General features: G+C 37.7%; 1 protein-coding gene across 1 annotated transcript in view; it reads right to left on the bottom strand.

Moving 5' to 3' along the window:
- The window catches only part of npr1a (natriuretic peptide receptor 1a), a 41,806-nt gene extending 21,496 nt beyond the window's left edge, over positions 1–20,310 (bottom strand). The window contains exons 1-5 of the mRNA XM_067612882.1: positions 20,039–20,310; positions 12,748–13,484; positions 7,567–7,757; positions 7,186–7,299; positions 5,151–5,328 (exon numbers count right to left, since the gene is read on the bottom strand). Coding sequence (XP_067468983.1) covers positions 5,151–5,328; positions 7,186–7,299; positions 7,567–7,757; positions 12,748–13,462 — 1,198 coding nt within the window. The 5' untranslated portion in view covers positions 13,463–13,484; positions 20,039–20,310. The remainder of the gene's footprint in view (positions 1–5,150; positions 5,329–7,185; positions 7,300–7,566; positions 7,758–12,747; positions 13,485–20,038) is intronic.
- Positions 20,311–23,407: the final 3,097 nt, after the last annotated feature.

The raw sequence follows: 23,407 nt of genomic DNA, 5'->3' as shown, positions 1-23,407 counted from the left end.
AGAACCTTAAAATCAGCTTTAGCTTGCACTGGTAACCAGTGAAGAGGCCAGACTGGGTGTTATATGGTCAAATTTTCTAGTTTTTGTCAAGCATTCTGAACAAGCTGAAGACCATAGAAAAGGACATTACAATAATCAAGTCTGGAAGATACAAATGCATGGATTACAGTTTCAGCACCACACAGTGATAAAATAGGCCGGATTTTGGCAATATTACTAAGATGAAAAAATGTTGTCTTGGTAATGGCCTTGACATGAGACTGGAATGTCAGACGAGAATCAAAAATCAGAAATAAAAAGAAAAAGTAAAAAGTCTGAAAAAGTTTCAGAAATAATACAGCCATCAATGTCAACACTCAAGTTCTCATACAAATGGCTGGTCCAACAACTAATAACTCTTTTTTATCAGCATTTAACAGCTAAAAGGTCATACCCATCCATTTTTTATTTTCTGATAAACATGCCTCTGAATTGAGGAGTTGGGAAAGGTCATTTGGCTTTACAGGTACATATAGCTGTGTATCGTCAGCGTAGCAGTAAAAATTAATACCATATTTGCAAATGATGTCAAAAGCATCGGGCCAAGGATCGATCCCTGGGGTACACCAAACTTTACTTCTCAGATGTTAGGTTGTTGTGTTTTTTGCTGACTCATCACTGCACTCTGACCTTTGACCTGCTGACAGGATGTCAGGAAGTTGACGTCAGTTTCCTGCTGCAGGAAACAAAACGTCTCCCTTCACAATAAAATGTGAGGGAGCTGTTAGTGTGCACAGGAGGGACGTACGTCCTCTCAGATGTCACAAAGGTAACGCAGGTCATCAGACTACTGAAACACTGAGGTCCGATTACTGCACAGTAACTATTACTGATCAATAACTATTGATCACACACAGCTGACTGACAACTGAAACATGACTATTTATTTTACTTTTTCATTTTGTTGCATTTTTTCCTAATTAAGTTTATTGATAATGATGATAAAGATGTCTTTCTAGTCGTGTCACCAGTCTGAGTTGCAACTAATGATTATTTTCATTATTGATTAATTTGCTGATTATTCTCTCAATTAATTGATTAACTGTTTTGACTATAAAATGTAAAAAAACTAGTGAAAAAATGGTCGTTATAATTTCCCAGGGTCAAAGGTGACGTCTTCAAATGTCTCGTTTTGGTCGACCAACAGTCCCAAACCCAAAAATATTCAGTTTACGACACATAAAAGATTCAAATCTTCACATCTGAGAAGCTGAAACCAGCAGAGTTTTGGCATTTTTGCTAAAAAAAATGACGATTATTCAATTATCAAAACTCAAAAATTTCTGTCAAACTAATAGTTGAGGCTGCATATTGATCAGTTTTCACTGTTTATCGATTATTTCTTTTGTTCAGAAAATTTAAATATAAAAGTGTATATCATGTAAATGTTAACTTGTTTTTATGAAACATTAATAACAAAAACAAACACACACACTCTCTCAGCTGTGTGTGTGATCACATTAGTCAGTCATCTGCAGCTGAGCCCCGCCGTCAGCATGTCACTTCCTGAGGACGTTTGTTTTCCACACCTGAACCCCCCCAACACACACACACACACACACACACACATGTTTCCATCACTTTAGAGGACATTACATTGACTTACATTCATTTCCTGTAGACCAAAGGGGATGTGAGTCCCCACACGTGACTGCGTAAACAGATTTATGTCCCCATAACATGAGGAGTAACTGAAAGCAGAGACAGGACGGAAGACGAGGGGTAGGGCTACAGTCAGCTGAAATATGATGTCATGATTTAAATGAATCTGTTTACAGGAATACGCTATAAATCTCTTGTCTCTCTTTACGTTTGTCCTGATTTGTCTTGTCCTGTCTACATTTGTCTCTTTCTTTCCTGTCTTCCTTGTCCTTTTTTGTTTAGTCTTTTCTTCCAACGTCTTGTTGTCCCTGGTCTTTCTTGTCCTGTCTTGTCTTTCTTGTCTTATGTTGTCCTTCTCCGTCCTATCTAGTTTTGTGTTGTGTTGACTTGTTTCATTCATTCATGCATCATGTTTTCATGTTTTCATGTTGTCCGTCTGTCTGTCCCATTCTCATGAACATATCTCAGGAATGCCGTGATGGAATTTATTCAAATTTGGCACAAACGTCCACTTGGACTCAAGGATGAACTGATTAGATTGTAGCGGTCAAAGGTCCAAATGCCAGGGTCACTGTCATCTCATGTCTGTCCCATTCTTTTGTGAACACAATATCTCAGGAACACCTGGAAGGAATTTCATCTGGCAAAAATGTTGGCTTGTGGTCCTCTCATGTCCTGTTTTGTCTTTTTTATCTTTTTTTGATTTGTTGAAATATTTTGTCTTCATTTGATGGCAGAAAGATGACAGGAAATGAGGGGGGACCTGTAAAACCTGAATATAGTTGGACCCAGCACCACCAGGACGTCCCTGTCTTGTCTTTTTTTTTTTTTTTAATGTCCTGTTTCGTGACGTCTTTGTTGTCTAGTCTTATCCCGTCCTGTCTGGTATTTATTGTCCTGTCCTCTCTCTCTGTGTCTCAGTGTTTGAGGACATTCAGTGAAGTGTCTCTAACAGTTTTACAGCTTCACAGTTTCTGGATTTTTCCATCGACATGATGAAACATCTCGTCTGTTTGTCTTTGAATGTTTCACAAACTAAAGAAACAAAAAGTGATTCTATTAAAAACCAAACGAATGATTTAATGTTTGAAACAACACAGCGGTTGACGGACCGAGACATTTTTATAGAGTTTAAATCACAGTCTGTCTGCTTTATTTGTCTTTCTTTGTTTGGATTTAAACTCTGTGGTGACCTCAGTCTCACTCTCTTTCATCCAGTCAGAAGCTGCTGTTTGACGTTTTTTACTTTTCAGGTCAGAAACTGTTCAATGATCTGATTGGTGGATCCCTGTGAACTCTTTCAGATGTGTCTTTGAGGAAAGAGTATTTACCCAAATGTATGATCAATAAAATGTTTGTTTGATCCAAAATTCACTTTGACCTCTGAATAACCTAATAATACTAATTTACACACAGACACACTATTTTTTCACTATTTTCACTGTTTTGACAAGCTTCACTATTTTTTGCTCTGTTTTTAAAAACAGAGCAACATACAGTGGAAATCATCAGACCTCCTGTGGATGTACAGAAGTTGCATTTTTATTGATTATATTGTTTGACGCTGTATAACATGTGATAATAAAAACATGAAGTTGGTTTGATGTTTCTCACAGCTCTCCATCAATCAAATGAGCTCTGACCAGTCAGCCAGTCAGGAGGCAGCACCGCCTGGTGAGATCACCATGGGAAGGAGACGCTGATGGTTTCCCTTCTCTTCTTTTTCTACTGAAGCTTTCTCTCTCACACACACATGTTCTCACGGTTCAGCAGGGAGTTAGCGTGTTAGCGTAGCATGGCGGTCTGACACTGGGAACATGAAGACAGGATGTCTGGGACTGAAACCAACAACCAGGACGGGAAAATTACAGCGAGCACTATGATTGGCCAGTCAGTCCGAGATGATTGAACTCTGCTGAGGCTCATGTTCAGTATCATGTTCAGAGCTGTGTCAGGATGTGGTTAGCTTAGCTTAGCATAAAGACCGGAAGCAGGGGGAAACAGTTAGCCTGGTTTCCATGTCCTCTTCTTCTTCTCTTTTCAGTTAACAAACAACAAAAATGCTTCACAGCCACATCTGGGACAGACAGCCAGCTGATAAATACTGATTAATGACACCAGCAGCTCTGTATTCAGCTATCAATATTTAAACTGATCAATCACAGAGAAAGTTGGTTCTTTCTGAAGCTTTACTGACACCTAGAGTCTCAGTGTGCAGCTCACGTCATCGTTCAGTAAAGTTCAGTTTTCAGAACATTTAGGAAAAGAAAAACACCATTTCAGTCTGAACACAAGGTTGAAAATTAGATAAAAATATGTGTTCTCAAATTTAACCGTCTTAGTGAGGACACAGTATGGACACAAACAGATGTTTCACACATGTAACACATGAGGAAAAGTAAATCAAATACCGAATTTTGTGTCTTCTTTCTGTCTTCATACTTCTATACTGCATTTATTAGACAGCTACTGTCCTTTTGATACTTTAACTACATTTAGCTTATAATATTTCTGTGCTTTTACCAGGTAGCTCAGGGTTTGAAAAGTGAAGCCAATGCTGAAGTGCCTTAAACCTGCATTCTGTCTAATGGCCAGCAGGGGGCGACTCCACTGGCCAACTGTATGGAAGTCCATGAGAAAATAACTCTACTTCTCACTTGATTTATTACCTCAGTAAACACTTTCCTAATGAGTTTATGGTCTCAATCGCTAGTTTCAAGTCTTCTTCAATACAGCATGATGTTCATTTTGTAAACTATGGTCCCATTTAGAGTAAAATAGACGATAAAGCAGCGTATGCTTTAGGGCGGGGCTACCGCGTGATTGCCTGAGCAACAATGTTGATTGCGTAACGTAACCATGGCGTAACCCCAGATTCACAGAGTACAGGCGTAGCTGCTGCTATTTCACAGTGTGTTTTCAGCTCATTAAAGTTAATTGTAACATTTTGGTCACCTACAAAAGTCTTGTTGAGCGTTTGGTTGTACTGAAAGACCCCCTCAGGAGTCGGCTGGTCAGTTTTTCTGGTAAGTACATTTTGTTTTAAGGGTTTTAAGCCTGTTTTTTGCTAGCAAAAATTATCATTAGCATTATCACAGTTAGCCATAGACTGTAAATGCACCCTGCTAACCAAGCTAGCAGCTAGCGCTAGGGTCATCTCCAGCCTCTCGTCCAAATATGGTCACTTCTGGCTCCAAAAATCCAAGATGGTGACGGTCAAATTGCCAGACTGGGGACTTCAAAATGGCAGTCCAGAAACCAATGGATGACATCACTGTGACTTTGTCCATTTTTTTTTTCTTTTTTACAGTGTTGAATGCAGGACTTTAACATGTGACAGAGTGTTTTTACTTCGAGTGTTTCTCTTTTTACAGGATGTGAGAACATATTCTTGTAGCTGTCAGTATATTTCTGTTTGTGGTTTTCTGCCAGAAGTTTCTCATCCAGCAGCATGTTCCCCTGTGACACTCTGAAATGTTTCCCATGAGAAAATATGTTTCTGTTCTCACCTGGGAAGGTTCTGTTCCACATCTTCCTGGTCACCACGTCTCCTCTGGGCCTCTGGACTGCTCCTCCTCCTCCTCCTCCTCCTCCTCCTCCTCTCCAGTTCTGCTCGCTCAGTGTCTCATTCAGAGCCTGAGAGTACAGCATCACTCCATCATGGAAACCTCCAGCTATCAGGTTATACTGACAGAGACACAGACACAGTTTCAGTTTTACAAAACAGCTCTCTGACATCTAACGGCTTTGTTCTTCATTCTTTAGTTGGATCTATCATCTTCCACACAGTGATCTCTACCTGAGCTCCACACAACAACAGAAACAATAAAACAAGAAAAAGCAAAACACAACAAATATAGACATTAGAAAATAAGTGAAATGTCTCTACGAAGGTAAATGGTACAAGCTTACAATAAAAACAAAACAGCTGATTGTATTTGTTTTGTACTGTGTGTTCTGGTATTGTAATTTCATTTTGTAGTTATAGTCTGTGTATCATTATTTTATGTACATGTTTAGTCAAGGACAAGTCAAGATAGAAATAAAAATGTTTGCCTTTTTTGTTTTATTGACTTTTTGAAAGAAAATCTACTTTTGAAGTGTTTTATATCAAACAGCTGATTTAATAAGATCTCATTGTGTGTCAGACGATGTTTGGATTTAAGAGCAGAAACTGCAGCTGTTGTTCTATATTCTATATTCTTGTTCTTGTCATTAAATCTCCTGTTCAGACTAAAATCCACCAACATGTTAGTCCATCTCTGTCTGTAGCTCTCAGCTCAGAGCTCATTGGTTCTTACTAAAGACGTAAATCTTTAAAAACCCTTCACAAATATATAGTTTCATGTTTAAACTAGACCTGCAGGCAGGTGTACTGGGGTCCAAACACATGATGTTACTCTAAAGAAAGCTCTTTATTCCTACTGATCCTAAGGACGTAAATCCTTAAAAACAGCTCCCAAATATAAAGTTCCATGTTTAAAAATGTTCAGTAATTTCCTAAAATAGCTGGTCATTGTCGTATTTAAAAAACAGGAGGAAATAGTGACTGTTTTCAGCAGCGGATAAATCCATATTTGGTGCCCTAGTTACAGTTTTTTGCAACATGATCATCCTACTGACTGTCAGTAAGTAGTTTTTGGGGTTCCTCAGGGTTCTGTTCTTGGTCCTCTATATGTAGTATGTAACATGAACATTTATTTGTCCGTGATCCATCAGACTCTGTCAAGTCCCTCACATACACACACACACACACACACACACACACACACATAAACAACACTCTTCAAAAGTACACAAACAATTCAGATGAGTTGTTTCTGATCTGACATCTCTAAAGTAAAACTCTGCTGGTTTTCTGTATTATTGTTGTTTCTTATTATCATCAAATCCAGTATAAAGAAATAATAATAACCAATAATGTGTTAAAAAGACCTCGCTGATATATAATTTCATTTTTGAAATAGACCTGCAAGCAGATACACTTGGGTCCAAACACCAAAGACTCACCAATCAGACCGGAGCATTTGTCATTTTGGGACATTTTATACAAATTAGCCACATTCCTTTTTAATTTTTTTAAAGATATGTTTTGGGGCATTTTTACAGTCCACAATAGTGGAGAAGCAGATAGGAAACAAAGAACCAAAGGGGGAGAGAGAGGAGTGTGACATGGGGACGTTGTGGTTATGTGGTTTGTGCTGTAACCATCCGCCTACCACAGCGCTCCAAATTAGCTCAATTTTCTGCTAGTTGAAATAATTACTGTAGATGAAGTTTAATTAGGAGTGGATTTTTAAGTTCCTACTGAAGATGAAAATCTTAAAAAACAGCTCACAAATATATAGTTTCATTTTTAAAAAGGCTCAGTAGTTGCAGCGGTGTGGCTCATTGACGTGTTTTTAATAGATCTGTAGAGAGCAGTGAGATATCACAGTACTTGTTGGTTTGGCTCTGAACATGAAGAAAAATATAGAATATCACCAGATCAATGATCTGAGTATTGATAATAAGAGTGTGGCAGTGAGTGTGTGTGTGTGCTACCAGAGAGTCTTTGATGGTGAAGTTGAACATTTTCTTTGCGTCTTTCTTCAGAGTTTCAACAAACTGAAGATATTCTGGATTCTGCGGCTCCAGGTAGGTCAGCACCTTCACACTCTGAGAACACACACAATAAATATCACGTTTCACCTCTGAGGTCTTTACTGTCTGTATGAAAACAACATTTAAACAAGATCAGAAATCACAAACTCTACAATGTTATGTTATTGTTATTTTAAATCCAGTACAGATCTGAGGTACTTTTACTTGTAATGGAGTAGCAGTGTTGCACTACTACTTATACGTCAGTTAAGGATCTGAAAGAGTCTAAACTTGAGTTTAAAGCAGCTTTTTTGTTTTTGAACCATCAGAATAAAGTCTCACTCTGAAGGCGTGGTGAGCGATGAAGTCGTCGGGCTCTCCCCGGTGCCACGGCCTGACGGGACCCTGCTGCCCCAAACCCTCCGCAAAAAGATCAATGAAGAAGAACACGTAGTCCTCCAACTCCAGCCCCTCGTTCCAGAGCTTGACCATCAGAGTCCTGAATATGTCCCAGGAGCAGCACACGTATACCACTGAAGAAGAAGAAGAAGAAGAAAAGCCGGTCACTTTGTTTTGTAACACAGACAAAGAGAAGAGGAGGAAAAGAAGAAAAAAGGGATGTGAGGAGGGAGAAGAAAGCTGTTTCCTTCATGCAGTGGATTGTGGTTTAATGAAACTCTGAGCAGTTTCATCTTTGTTTTGAAAGTTGTTGTTTGTGGTTGAGTTCCTTTGTCCAGCTGGTTTTATTGGTTTTGTTAATGTGAACTGACTGGACACTTCTGTCATGAACTGACTGAATATGACTCCACAAGTAGAGAAAAAAAGAAGGCAATGAAAACGTATATTTATATCAAATACAGTGTATGCACATTGTGTATTTCTTTAATTAATGATGATAATAACTCTCTTTTCTCTCCCACAAACATTACAGCAAAAATAAAATGTAAAAAACACACTTGTCTTCTGTTCTGACCTCCAAATTTTCACGGATCATGTTCACACAGTTTCACATGTTTTTATTTCCTGCAGTGTGACTGAAGGTTTAATGGAACAAAACTTAACACATGAATAATGATTAATGTTGTAATTTACACACACATACATACATACACACACACACACACACACACACACACACACACACACACACACACACACACATGCACACACACACACACACACACATGCACACACAGGAGAACAGGGGTAATTACTCTCGGTGCCAGCCAGCATCGCCAGCGGCAACAGATGGCCTCAGTTAGAGGATGATGAGAACATTTAGTATGTGGGTGTGTGTGTGTGTGTGTGTGTGTGTGGGTGTGTGTGTGATTTAATCTCTCTCGCGTCATGTTCACCATGATGTCAGCTTCTGTAGGTCCTGAACCTCCTCTAGCGCCACCAGCGGGACAAACGTCACATGTTCAGCTTCACATCACAGTGAAATGAATCCACACGTGTTTGTGAAATATTTGGTTCTAGTTTGGCGACATCGTAACTTCCTGCAGGCTGGTGCGCTAACGCTAACATGCTAGCTTCTTTGTGACTGTTTTCTCCCCGTTCACATTTAGTTCATTCAGTAAAGAGTTTTAATGAAGAGGGAAGATAAAGCTGTCAATTATCTTTTATTTGTCAGATTTTATCTCTATGATCAATTAAATTTCAACCAGAGAAACACTGCATCGTCAGGACCATTTCACCCAGAATTAAAACGAAAAAGAAAAAGGTAAATAACGTATTTTTATACTGAACTACTCAGGATAAAGAGTATAACATAGAAGAGTTTACTCTATAGCCGTGGTGGGCAAATAGTGACCCGTGGGCCAAATCTGGCCCTTCAGAGAAAATATTTGGCTCCCTGATGAAAGTTTTGACTTTCATAGTTTACAATAAAACTTTTATAAAATTTTCATAGAAGAAGAAGGCTCATGAAAATTCCAGTGAATATAAGCTTGTTAATTCTAACGGCCGACAGACGATGACGGGCATTAATACCGCGGTTGCATCATGTTATCTGAACAAAGCACAGCGCTGAATCTAAGTCTAATTAACCAACCAGACATTAATGTGTGATGTCTTAATTCCACAACTTTAGTCGATTCGACCAGAACAGGTTTGTTCTTCACAAACACATGTTGGCAGCCGTCAAACGGAAATGGTGTGTTTGATTTGTTTCTAAGGTTTCATCAGAACTTTCAATCAACCATAAATGAATCAGACGCAGGATGTATCAGTGTTTAATAAAGAACGTCTCTTGTCTCAAACATATATATATTTGCATGAGTCATTTTTAGCCAGATGAGTATTAAAATAAGCTGTAACTCTGCTAGCATTCACTTACTAATGCAAATAATTACACCTGTTATCAATCTATTATATTCTGAAATTAATTAAAACAAATAAACAAACCATAAAGGCTGCTGTTAGCAGATTCTGGTCACAGAATCACTGATAACTGAGACATTTCTGATCTAAAACTGATTCACTTCAATGAAGTCGCAGCAATCAATTGATCAGTGTAGTAAACTGACCCTTCGTTCAGCCTCGTTAGTTACTGTTGCTAACCTGTTAGTAAGTATGAAATCTAACTTCAGAGTCACATATTAAACTTGTTGCAGTCATTAGTTTTCTATGAACCCTGGAAGAAATCCAAATAAACAAATAAGTAATATTTAAATCCTCGTCAACAGCTGCAGATTTACATCAATAGTCTTGTTAATATTTAAAAAGAATTTGATTTCAGACAGAAAAGGACAGAAACAGCTTCTCATTTCTCACTTTTGAACATCAATTTCACTGAAATAAAAACTGACAGTTTATCAGCTGTAGCTAACTCGCTAATTAAACTCTGAAGATCTCCGTGTTGTTCTCTTTGGCGGCACCTGTGGCGATAAGCGGTAATTGCAGGTGTGTAATTGGACCTCACCTCCCTGAGATCCAAACAGTCTTGTCTGTGTGATGTCAGTCAGTTGGCAACGCTAGCAGAGACCAGAAAAAACAAAGCAGCCTGTAGCATTAGCTCCGCCTATCCTCTCTGGCGGACCAACCACTGCTGGCTGATGGAAAAACAATTAACTGATTGAGCAACGCTTGTGATTTTTTCCAGGAATGCCGCCACAGACACCCAGTTCATAATACTGCAAATGCGAGGGCTTCATCAGAGGACCATAGGCCTCAGTCGATGACAGATAGTGACTTAACATTTATGTAAATAAAAATCTTCGAGATTATTGCTTTAAAATGAGGAATTGCTCACGTTCATGAAGTCATTTATGTCATGTTGTGGAAATGTTTGCATCGTTGCTCAAGAACCACACAGAGACATGAAGAAAGCATTAAACATTGTTAGTTGTTGAAGCAGTTGTAGACACTGTACAATCCATCACACCATCACTAACAACTACACAAATGTCCACATACAAAAACACAAAACAAAAATACAATTATCTTGTATTTTTGGAGAGATGTTCAGAAAGCTTTATACCTCTCCAGCAGCAAAGTTAAAAACAGTCAGGTCCCTAAACAGACACTTCCACAAACTGTTACACCTTCATACAAAAAAGTATGGTCATATGATGATCCAACAGACACCTCATGATCAATCAATAACTTCAAACTAAGACATCCTTCAAATTTAGCTCATCTAGGTACCTCATGATCCCCGCAGTTTCTAAAACAGTTGGCTTAAGGCAGAGATATCTCTAGTTAACCCCAGAGATCAGCAAACAACGCTCATATAGAAACAATTTCATCAGTTCAACTAGCTTAAGAGCAGGATGTCACAGTGACATTACTATCACTATCACACTGAAGTGAGAACAAACATCGACCCCTTAGTTTGAAAACAACATGTGTAACATATATAATATATACAAGAAATATATCAAATGATAACCACTGATCTGCCTCTGGGACAAAAATGACGTCACAAATTCAAACATCAGTACAACAGTAGTACACAAAGCCACGCCCATTTATACGTGATCCAATCAAATCCCTCTCCTGATTAAACCACGCCCACAGACTCCAGTTACGTACGCGTCACAGAAGAAGTAAAAGACGCCGTTTCACCAGGACGTGAACACAGGAAGTCCTGATCCACCTCCACAGTTAGAAAAAAGCTTCACTTTAAAGGGATATGTTATGCTTTTCCTTATTTTCAGACATATATATATAATGTCACAATGTTGGATATTCATGTTAAAAGTGGCTGACGTGTCAAATAACGAGGTAAACGTACGTAGCAGTAATCCCTGGGAGCAGAAAGCAGCAGCTTCAGGCTCTGAACGCTCAGTTTCCAACGGTTTTTTCTACTTTCAGCCCGAGCTGACGTCAGCTCATGATGGATTTCTTTATATGGACATCTGCTACGTGAAAACCGGGTGAGTTTGCTGCTCTGCTCTGGGAGTAGTTACGCTAAGCCACGACACCGTTACACAGCACAGCAAAGTAAAATAAGTAGTTTACCTGTTGGAGGTGTGCTGGTTGTCTGCAGCTCTTCATAAAACATCATCATCACTATGGCTGTTTCTGCTTGTAATCTTTCTCCCTGCGTTATTTCTAACTGATCCGCTGAACAAATAGCTCCAAATAGCTCCATAGGTTGTTGTTTCAACCGGTTTTATGCGCATTTTTACTTCCTGTAAATTTTCCACCATAAAAGTCTCCCATTATTTAGTCGTTTAAAAGCTTTTAATTTGAAACAGTAAAGCAAGAAATGTTGGGTTCGCATCAGCGGTAACTTAACACAACTCTGATACCTAAAGCTGGCCAATCAGAACAGAGTGGGCTCATCAGGAGGGGGGCCTTAAAGATGGACTATAAAGAGACACAGTTTATACTGAGAGGCTGCATGAAGGGCCAGTATGAGATAAACAAGGACAAAGTTTTTTGAACTTTTGAATCATGCAGAGCTACTCGAGTGGAGTCCAAAAATTACTGTTATATTCTACTGTCTTTACATGTTTCAGAGGAGAACATGTCATGGAATAAGAATGAAGAAAAGATACACTTCTTCCTCCTTCTACACTAAATTCCTCTTATTGATTATTTACAGGTGTGCACAACACACACACACACACACACACACACACACACACACACACACACACACATTGACAGAGTTCAGTGAGTTTCACTGAAGCAAAAAATCTAATAATAATTAACCGTCATTTAACAGCAGGAGGGAGAGGGCAGTAAACTTTAAAAAAAAAGAAAAAGAAGGAATTAAGGAGGGAAGGGAGGAATAAACAAAAGAAAGAAGGATGAATCAAAAAAAGGAAAGAGAAAGGAAGCAAGGAAGAGAAAGCCAGTAATCAAGAGAAGAAGAGAGAAGAATGAGGAAAGAGAAGGAGAGAAGGAAGGACAACAGAGGGAAAAGGTAGGAGGGGAAGAAGAAGAATAAAAAGAAGTGAAAGCAGTTGAAGCACCTGAACTAATGGAAGACAAACCATTGAAGGAAGGAAAGAAGAAGAAGAAGAAAGAGAAGAAGAGGAAGAAGAGGAAACAGTAGAAGCAGTGTCTGACCTCGGCCGTTCTCACGGATATCTTGGATCATCAACTTGTAGTCGACATTGTCGACCTCGATGACGTAGTCGTGGATGCTGATGTTGCGGTTGCCTAGCAATGTGTAGAGCCCCTCAACGGCAAAGTAACAGGGCCGGTCGTCGTTGGCGTCCTTGTTGTTGCTGAAGATGAGCATGGCGTGCCGCCGCCAGCCAAACGTCTCCTGGATCTTGATGCCGAACTCGCCCAGCTTCTTGTGGGTCGGGCCCGTGTTGGTGACCGCCGTGTACATCTCAAAGCCGATGGCGCGGGCACCAGCCGTCACCATGGGAACCTCCCAGTGCGTGGTGAAGCGGGCAACTGGCGAGGACGAGTAATCGCAGCCGGGCCCGATGAAGGCCCAGGGGTCATGGGACAGCTTGAGGTCGACGGCGACCAGTGGCGCTATGGAGTCGGAGCAGAAGCCGTCGCGGTTCTCTGAGCTGCCGTGAACAAGCCGCAGCTTCAGACCCGGCAGCAGCCATGGGTCAGAGTTCACCTGCCGCACTGCCTGCTGCAGCGCCGGCGCCACGCGAGGCCATGACCACGCATAGTCCGTGTTCGTCTGGGGCAAGATGGCTGCCAGAGTCACCTCCTGCAGCTCCTCTGTAGTGTTGTCAGCGGACAGAGAGGACACAGCTGATTGGACGAGCAGCAGCAAGAGGAGGGGTGAGGAGCGGGGCCACGTGGACAGCATAATGATGAGCCTGTCAGACGAGCTGCAGGGAAAACGACACACATCTGACATGAGGACAATTTTTTTGATTACATTTAGTTATTTTTTCTATTCTGTATGACGGAAGAGCAAAGTTTTTTTTTTCTTTCTCAACTCAAAAAGCAGCAACGTAGAAAGTTGAAACCATAGACTGTATAAAAATATGGACGTAGTTACCGTGACGTCACCCGTTGGTTTCTGAAGAGCGGTTTTGAAGCTCAAAGTGAGCCGCTACGGCCGTCGCCATTTTGGCAGTGCGTGACGCCACCTAACTCCCAGCCAATCAGGAATGGGCAAAGAGGCGGGGCCGGATGGCTGAAACAAGCCACCTAGCGGCTGGCGGACCTGTCACTCAAAGCAGCCATGTCCTTCATTATGCATAACTTTACGGTTTAATAAAATTTAAATGAGTGAGTTATAAAAAAATTCACCTCCCGTACAGTTGTCATGAAAGGGGAAATTAGCTACAGAGACCAAAACCGTTGTTTGTACCAGGCTGTAAACATGTTAATTTCTGCTGTAAAGTTGGACATTTTAACATGGGGGTCTATGGGGATTGATTCACTTTTGGAGCCTCAAGTGGCCGTTCAAGGAACTGCAGTTTTTGGCACTTCCACATTGGCTTCATTTTACAGCCCCAGAGGTTGCCGCTTGGTTGAAACAGAGCTCAATATCAATTAGAAATAAGGTCGTTTGGTTTTCTATTGGTCCATTTCATTTTATGTATATGGAATTTGCCAAAAATTATAAATAGTTGGATTAAAAAGGCTGACATGTTTAATGAAGCTGTGTCTGATATTACAGATACTACAGAATCACTGTGATCAGTAGATCTGTGAGTAGATGTGAGTTTTTACTGTTGACCAATAGAGTTGTGACATGGGAGGAAAAAAAGAGTAAAAAAAAAAAGAGTAGAGTAGATTATATCAAGCTTTAGTTTGGGTAAATAATAAAAAATAACATTAAAACTGGCTCGGAACAACATTAACACAGTATCTGAACCCAGTGATTTTTAGTACACCAACCAGCCCTGAGAGCGTCCCTACGTCACCAGGACTACATTAAACGTTTCTCGACGACGTGCTGATGAACTTTCAGGTGAAACTTTATTTATAAAAACTGAAAACAAATATTTTCTACACTTGAAGCTTCACATGAAATCTTTTTCTGGGAACTGTTGCTTCATTGAGTCAATATTTTTCTTTTTAAAAAATGTGCATCCCCTTCAGGAGCTGCTGGGATTTCTGGGAACTCAGCCAGCAGGTCCATGTGGGCTCCATAAACTGTCCAGTAGCTCCATGTGGGCCCCATGTGGGAGAGTGAGGGCAGTCATGTGGAACTAACAGACTGAGCGGACGCACAGAGGATAAACCTGGTTAAACAACAGCGACCTGCAAACATGAATAATAATAAAGTTTAACTGAAGAACAGAATCACTAGGAGGGTTTCAGAAGCTTCGACTTTTGTGAACATCTCAATTAGTGTGAGACAACCAATCAGATCGTCTGAAACAGAATATTGCGTAGTGCTTTATTTTACAGGTCTTTTAATTTTGTACTGATTTCCTGGAAATATTCAGTAACATTTCCTGGAGTAATTTGCAGGTATTTAATTTTTAGGACACTTTACAGAGACTGTGGTGCAATTTGGTACCAATTATAAGAAACAACTTTCTGCGCTGTAAAAAACAGTAAAATGCTAGCAGCTGGGGCGCCAATAAATTACTGTAACATAACAGAAAATAACCATCTCATAAATATATAGTAATTTTACATAATTAAAATACAGTTAATAGTTTTAATTTTACATGAAATCTTTTGTATTTTTAGTTTTTAATGATAATTGGGGTATTTCCACCTATTAAAACAATTCAATTTCCTATAAAAATGGACTAACACTGCTATAATACAAAAATGACAGAAATGTGCTGTTTTAAATTGAGTTTAATTACATAATATTAGATCAAATCTTTTAAAATCAATCTATATTTAATGTAATAAAATGATATACCAGTAAAAATACTGTTATAAAACAGGTAATCAGCTTCATAATTATTTATAAAATTATCAAACTACTTACTTTAAGATCATATCAATTGTAATATGAGTTTTTTGTGCAATTTTACTTGAAAATCTTGTATATTTAATAGATTGTTCATGTTAAAAAGGTGTAATAATCTATAAAAACAATGGATTCACCTTTAAAAAATGTCTAATTATTGTTATAAAACATGTTTCTGTCAGAAGCGCTGACATTTTTTAATATGAAATACACATACAAACATTTTAACAGTCCTTTTATGTGAAAAAAGCAACATTTTCGTAGTTAAAATTTTATGGTAATTCACAGTTACACATACATTTTTCACATGGAAAATCTGTAAAATAAAAAAATTTATCAAACTTTAATAATTTTTTTAGTAATTTTTCTTTAACTGACAGAAAATACTCTAAATAGTGTCAAACTACATTTTAGCATATTAAGTTGTTTCTTAGAAACTCTATAATGAGCAAATTTCCCAAATTACAAAGAAAGAAGAAGAATAAACAGTTACACAGCAACTTATTTTAGGAAAGTATGGAAAAAACCTAATATGCTAATGCTAAGTTTAGCACACAAAACTACACACTGAAAACGGAGTCATTTCTGTCAGTTAAAGAAAAAAAAAGTCTACTTTATCAGGAAGTTTTGACTTCATATGAACCCAAATAGCCTATAATGAGCGAGTGCTTACAAACTTAACACTGTCTGCGGTTTTTTTCTTATAATTTGTACCAAATGTCCTAAAATTTAACTGTTAAATATCTGCAAATTACTCAAAACATTTCCAGGAAATCAGTATCAAGGAGTAGAACTTTTGCACACCTGCAAAATCCTCTAATCCTTTCTCATTTTTTAAGCTCCTATCAGATTTTAATTCGTTATTGAAAATACTGGGTGTTTATCTTTTGAATGGTAGCTTTTCTAGGTCGTGACTGCGTGCCGTTTAGGCTATGTATAATGTGCCTTTTATATTTCTTGGTCTATTTATCCTGTCGACATTGAGAGCCATAAGATGATTTTGAATGATGATTGATTAAATGAGTGATGTCATTCTGTTGTGTGATCTGATTGGTCCACGTCGGTCAACCAACCTATTTAAAGAACCTGATGAAGGTCTGCGTACCGAAACGTTCCAATGAATGGAGTCAGGAAATCAGTATAAAATTAGGGGCTGTGTAAATTAAAATGTTACATTTGTGGAGTTTTTAAAGTTTTTTTTTATCAGTTTGTACAAAAAGATAAATAAAAGGTTGGTGTCACATAAATATATGTTGTTTTACTGAAACACCTTGTACGCTCATTTTACTGCAGGCATTTTTTAATTCAGCAGCATTTTTTCTTCAAGTTATATTGATATTATATATTATTATTATATTACAGATGTCTTTACCCCCCCCCCACCCTCCCACCCAATCGTTGTCCTCTGTGTAACCTGCAGAAATCATATTTCACAGTTTCATCTGTCAGAGCAGCCGAGTGTCACTGTCAGGGACGTACGACATATAGAGTGATGTCACACACACACACACACACACATATATGTTTGTCTTTTTAGACTTGTGAGGACTCTCATTGACATAATGCATCTCTTATACCCTGATTCTAACCTCAGACAGCAGTCAGGTGTCCGTATGAGCAGTGAAAGAGGTTTTCCTCGCTGTAATCATTCCTCCTGTTCATACTGGATATTAAAAGATCCTTCAAATGTGCTCCCCAGGTCTAAAACCCAAACTGGTCCTCACAAAGATAGATGTACAAGCACACACACACACACACACACACACACACAGATAATCTGATTCTGCATCAACATCAATCAAACAGAATGAAGCTCCGATGTCAGAGTGTCATTGAACGCATCAGGTCTTTACTCTGCACTAAATGAATGAACACATGAACACATGGACACATCACCTCCACTAAACACTCACTCACTGTGTGTGTGTGTGTGTGTGTGTGTGTGTGTGTGTGTGTGTTTGTGTGTGTGTGCTATTGTTCTCCAGCGGTCTTCAGTATTATGTAAGTGTTGTTGCGAAACAGCAGCAGAGTCTCACAAAACACACACACACACACACACATTATAATACACACAAACACACAGTAAACACACAACAGTGGACGCTGACTGTAACCACACAGAGAAGATTATAGAAACAGGCTCAAACATCACAGACAACATGGGAACACTGTAAGAAATGATAAGAATATTACAGAAATATTATGAGAATATTATAAGAATAGTACAATAATATGATAGGAATAGTAGGGGAATATTATCAGAGTATAAAAGGATAATTTAACGAATATTAAAGGGATCTTATGGGAATATTATAAGAATATGATTATGGAAATAAACTAATAGCTAAATATGGCAAAAATCATCTCTTCTCATTTTGAGATTCATGTTTTTCGTGCACGGTCCTTTAAAATAGAATAAAGACTAATTAGTAATATTTATGGGAATATTCTGTGAACATGTTCATTGTTTTAAAACTCAAAGTGTCTCTGATGAGTTTTTCACAGTAATTCACTTGTACTTGTGTTTACTTGAGTATTTAGATTTGAGATTTCTGTATTTCAGACGGATATATTGTACTTATTGCATGTATTTATCAGCTGGAGTTAATAGTGACTTTACAAACAAAACATGATCAGTTTATAAAACATGATTCATAATAAAGTATTTTAATCAACTTTCCTTCAAACAGCTACAACCAGTAATATCCTATAATAACGTCTCTACAACAGAAAACATGAATATTCATCATCTAGAAGATTCTTATTTCTAACATTATATTTGTATTTATTCTATTGTGAATTTAATCTGCAATATTTTATATTAATAGTTTGTTTTTCTCATTTTACTTCAAAAATGACTCCAAACAATGAATCGAATAGTTGGCAACTAATCGATTAATCTACTACTTGTTGCAGCTCTACATATATATGTATATATATATATGTACACATACAGTATATGTATCTATACACACTGTAATTACAGTGTAGTTCAGTGTCGCAACAACATAACAGCAGCTTCACTTTCCTCAGTATCCATCTGTTATTTTGATCCAAAAAAAGCTCGAGTTTTACTGAAACTGTCGTAGATTTATTGTTAGCTGACATTCAAAAGACACACAAGTTATCAACGATCAATAACCAAAAGAGCAGATTATAACCAGCTTTAGTTTGACTAAATAACCCAACAGTAGAATAAACAGTAACACATACTGGCTGTTATTTGTCTTTTCTCTCTGGGTCTCATTAAATGAACATTAAAGCTGTGTTTCTTGCTGTAATCATTCCTCCTGTTCATACTGACCATTAGAAGATCCCTTCATAATGACCTTACAATGTAAATCCACAGTCCTCCTTCTGTGCAAAAAAATGTATTTCAAAGTTTATCTGAAGCTAATATGAAGCTTCAGCGTCCAAATGAGTCAAATCAAGTAGATATCTTTCAACGTTACAGTCTTTTTAGTGCCAAAGTTCCTCTTTTTGTTACTATACTTCCACCTGCAGCTCAACAGGGAAACACTGTCCGAGGAAACACAAAGAGGGAATTTGATGCTAAAAAGACTGTAAATGTGTCAGATATCCACTTGATATGACTAACTCAGACTGCTGAAGCTGAATAGAAGCTTCACACAGACTTTTAAATGACTGTGTGGACACACTGTGGATTTTGGCCTCCATCACTTCCATTGAAAGCACATTTGAAGGATCTTTGAATATCCAGTATGAACAGGAGGAATGATTACAGCGAGGAAAACCTCTTTCACTGCTCATACGGACACACTGGAAAAATTAGGATCCTGCCCTTTAACCCAGAACCATGTTGGAAGTATTAACATCACTGTGAGGTCTGTTATTGTTTCTGAGTCACTTTCATGTCTAATAATCTATAAATAACTGAGTATACACAGTAAATAGCATATTATAGCTATGGTTATATCTCTAATCGCTATTCTATTTTTAGTTATTCTATTTATTTTCAGTCTATTTAGTTTTGGTATTTAATTTAGCCTTTAATTGCATTTGTTTCTTTTTCCAACCTCACTGTTCCTGTATTTAGATTTTTAATATCCGTTTGGAACTAAAAAAGTACTCAATCTATCAATCTATCAATCAATCTATCAATCTATCAATCTATCAATCAATCTATCAATCTATCAATCTATCAATCAATCTATCTATGTACATCAAAACACACTGAATGTTCTCTGCACACTGGGTTCAAAGTTGTCCCAGTTTAACCAGTATTAATTAGTTGATTTGAGCCAGTGTTACACACAACAAGCTTTAATCTAAAAATCGTCACAATTGTTTCGTTTCTTGTAGAAATCGATGTGAATGTGACAAGTTCTGACATGTTAGTCTGGAGAGACTAGAACAAGCTTTAGTTTGATGAAATCATAGAAATAACAGTGAAAGTGTCTGAGAACAACGTGAACAGTGATTTTCAGTGTGTTTCATGTCTGCGTGTCTCGCGCTCAGGTAGTTGTTGTTCTTTACCTGCTCAGATCTTCAGTCAGTCGCTTCCTGCAGCTTCATGTTTCAGCAGAACACAAACAAACAGACGAAGAAGAAGAAGAAGAAGAAGAAGAAAAAGAAGTAGAAGAAGATGTTTCCACGGCAACATGAAAAGAAAGAAAAAAACGATCTGCGGTTCGTTTCCGGTTCTGCTCCCGGTGACTGCAGCACACCGAAGGCTTTAAAAACGTCCCGGTGAGGTTCCGGCTGCAGCCTCTGTCTGTCTGCACGCGCACACACCGCGAGGCAGAGGCGGGCACGCGCTCACATGCACGCTCCGCTCTGGTGGGCTGCTACGTGCGTGTGTGTGTATTAGTAGACATGCCCGTGCGCGTGCCTGTCCCCTGGGAGTGCAGAGTTAATAATCAGTTACTCACGAGGAAGAGTTTGATTTATTTGAACATTTTCACACTTAAAATAAATAAAACTGACAGTCCGTGTTTTTGTTGTTAAAGGGACATTCCGTCTGTTAAAATCTCCAGCTGGTTTTGGGGCCCCCTGGTGGCGGAGGGGCCCTCAGCTTTGTTCACAAATCCAAAAGAAAAACATTTTAATTTAACAAGATGTGTATTTATTTTTATTGATTTGTTTGTTTGCATAAAAATACAACTCATAAAAAATATATAATATGTACACAGATATATAACAAGTGGTTGAAAGTAACTACAGTTTTTTAATTACAGTTTTGAGGTACTTGTACTTTACTTGAGTATTTCCATGTGATGCTACTTTCTACATTTCAGAGGGAAATATTGTACTTTCTACTCCACTACATTTATTTGACAGCTTTAGTTACTTTTCAGATGAAGATTTGACACAATGGATAATATAACAAGCTTTTAAAATACAACACATTGTTAAAGATGAAACCAGTGGTTCGCTTCACTATTAATAATCTAATGATGTCATATATAATAATATATCAGTCAGAGGGACCAAACCACTACTTTTACTGCAATACTTTAACTACATCAAGCTCATAATACTTATGTACTTTTACTGTAGTAGGGTTTTTCATGCAGGACTTTTACTTGTAATGGAGTATTTGATACTTTTACTGCAGTAAAGTATCTGAGTATTTCTTCCACACTTTCTCTTCTCTGTGGGGTTTTTTATTCCAAAATAAATCTGACAAAAGTTTTCTAGTAGTTTCACTTTAATAAACTTATAATAAATAAGTGAATCAGTGATGTGAGTTTTCTTGCTGCTGTCGACTTTTCTTCCTCTTCTATTGTTCTGTCGGTTTTTTTCTTTCTTCCTCTGATTAGAGCTGCTATTTCAGTCTGTGTGTGTTTGTGGATTATTATACTTGTGAGGACGTCTCGTGTCCTCTGAACAAACGTAAAGATGTTTTTCTTCCTCATGAAGTGAAGATAAAGTTTGTCCTTCAGACTCTTTTCTGTTGATCATCAAGTTCATTGTTTATTCAGCATATAAATATCTAAACTCTGCAGCAGCTGTTTAATACTGTTACACACATAGAACTTTAAATATCCAAATCTTGTCCAGAGCTTTCAACCACATTGCATGGTCTTCAGTTGAGAAAAGAGGTTTAAAGTTTTCAGGCTGAGAGGCTGAAAAGTTTAATTTGGTGTCTTTTTATGGAGATTATTCTATAAAACAACATAACATCTAAAAACCTGCTGAATATTTAATATCTCAACATGTTTGTTCAGCTCGTTGCTCTATTTTAACACTTCAATTTGATTATTTATAGCTCATGGATATTAGATATTAACATTTATATTGAAATTAATACAATGAATTATTTCTAATTTAAAAATAAATACATTTGTGATTTAAAAGAACATTCAAAAGTCTAATATTTAACAAAAAGTAAAATTTAGGCATAAAGAGTAATATTACATTTATTTATATTTTCTTTTATCTTGAATTGTTTTTTTTAAACCTGCTGATTTTATGATTTGTCTGTTTCATTTTGCTGCCTTGAAATGTGCTCTATAAATAAACATTATTATCATCATCATATTATTATTATTATTATTATTATGAAGGAGAACAGTAGTTGTACAGTATGTCTGATGTGATTTATATGTTCAGGTTATTTCGCTGTGGATTGAGCTGCTGACCTCATGACCTCTATGACCTCATGACCTCCATGACCTCATACTCGCCTATAAAGTCAAACGCAGTCATCGTGTTTGTAGGACGGCGTTGTGGAGTCGAGGATAAACTGTGAAGCTCAACTTTTAAACAACACAAATGAGAAATCTTTAAAGTGTTAATAACAGAACGACAGTTTCATGAGAACCGAACAAACCGTAGAGCTGCAACGAACGATTATTTTATTGATTAATCGGTTAGCTGTTTGGTCCATCAAATCCAAGATGACGTCCTTAAATGTCTTGTTTTGTCCACAACACAAAGATGTTCAGTTTACTGTCATAGAGACTAAAGAAACCAGAAAATATTCACATTTAAGAAGCTGAATCAGAGAATTTGGACACTTGGACAAACAAATCATTCGGTTAAAGCGGTGATTAATAGACAAGCCAACGTTGTTTTGAGTCTTGTGTTCCTGCATTTACTTCTTCAATTGGTCTTTCTAGCAATTTATTTCTTTCTTTTCAGGAAGTTGCATCTAATAAAGTGTAAAATGTTTTACTTTTTGTGATGTATGATGTGAATGATGTGATATTGAAGATGAATTTCTACTTTCTACATCCATTAAAAGCTGAAGCTACAAATATAAATGTAACAATGGCTGCATGCATCGTCCCTGTCACATAAATAATACAATCAAAATAAATAAAAATTCTTTTGTGTAACAAATTTAAATTAAGTTGTAAAGTTGTTTTGATTTTTCTTTAAAAATAATGACTCAAAGCGATTATCAAAATAATTGAATTAATAGGTTTCAGCTCCACATTTAACATCACCTACGAGAAACCAAAACAACACAGACCCTGTGATGATGAAGATGATGATGAAGATTAAACTGAGCTGAAGCTGAATCAGCTGTTAAAGTTTAATGTGTGAAATGTTCAGTTTCTGCCTCAGTCTGACCTTTGACCCTGTAATAAAATCTGTTTTTCTGATTGTAGTTTTGAATGTTTTCATTCTGAGACATTAAATGAAGTTAATGAACAACACACACACACACACACACACACACACACACACACACTCAGAGGGTCGTGAGTGTGTTTTGACAGGATACACCCGGTGGACCAGGAAGTCACTTAGTAACACACACATACATTCTCTCCCCCTCTGTACCTCTTCCTGGAAATGATCACCACCCTACTACACACACACACACACAAACACACACACTCACACACACACACACACACACACACACACACACACACACACACACACACACAC

The sequence above is a fragment of the Thunnus thynnus genome, chromosome 15 (genome assembly GCF_963924715.1).
Source record: "Thunnus thynnus chromosome 15, fThuThy2.1, whole genome shotgun sequence".
NCBI classification, from domain to species: Eukaryota; Metazoa; Chordata; class Actinopteri; order Scombriformes; family Scombridae; genus Thunnus; species Thunnus thynnus.
The sequence above is the reverse complement of the archived record's forward strand: the minus strand, read 5'-3'. Positions and strand labels throughout refer to the sequence as shown.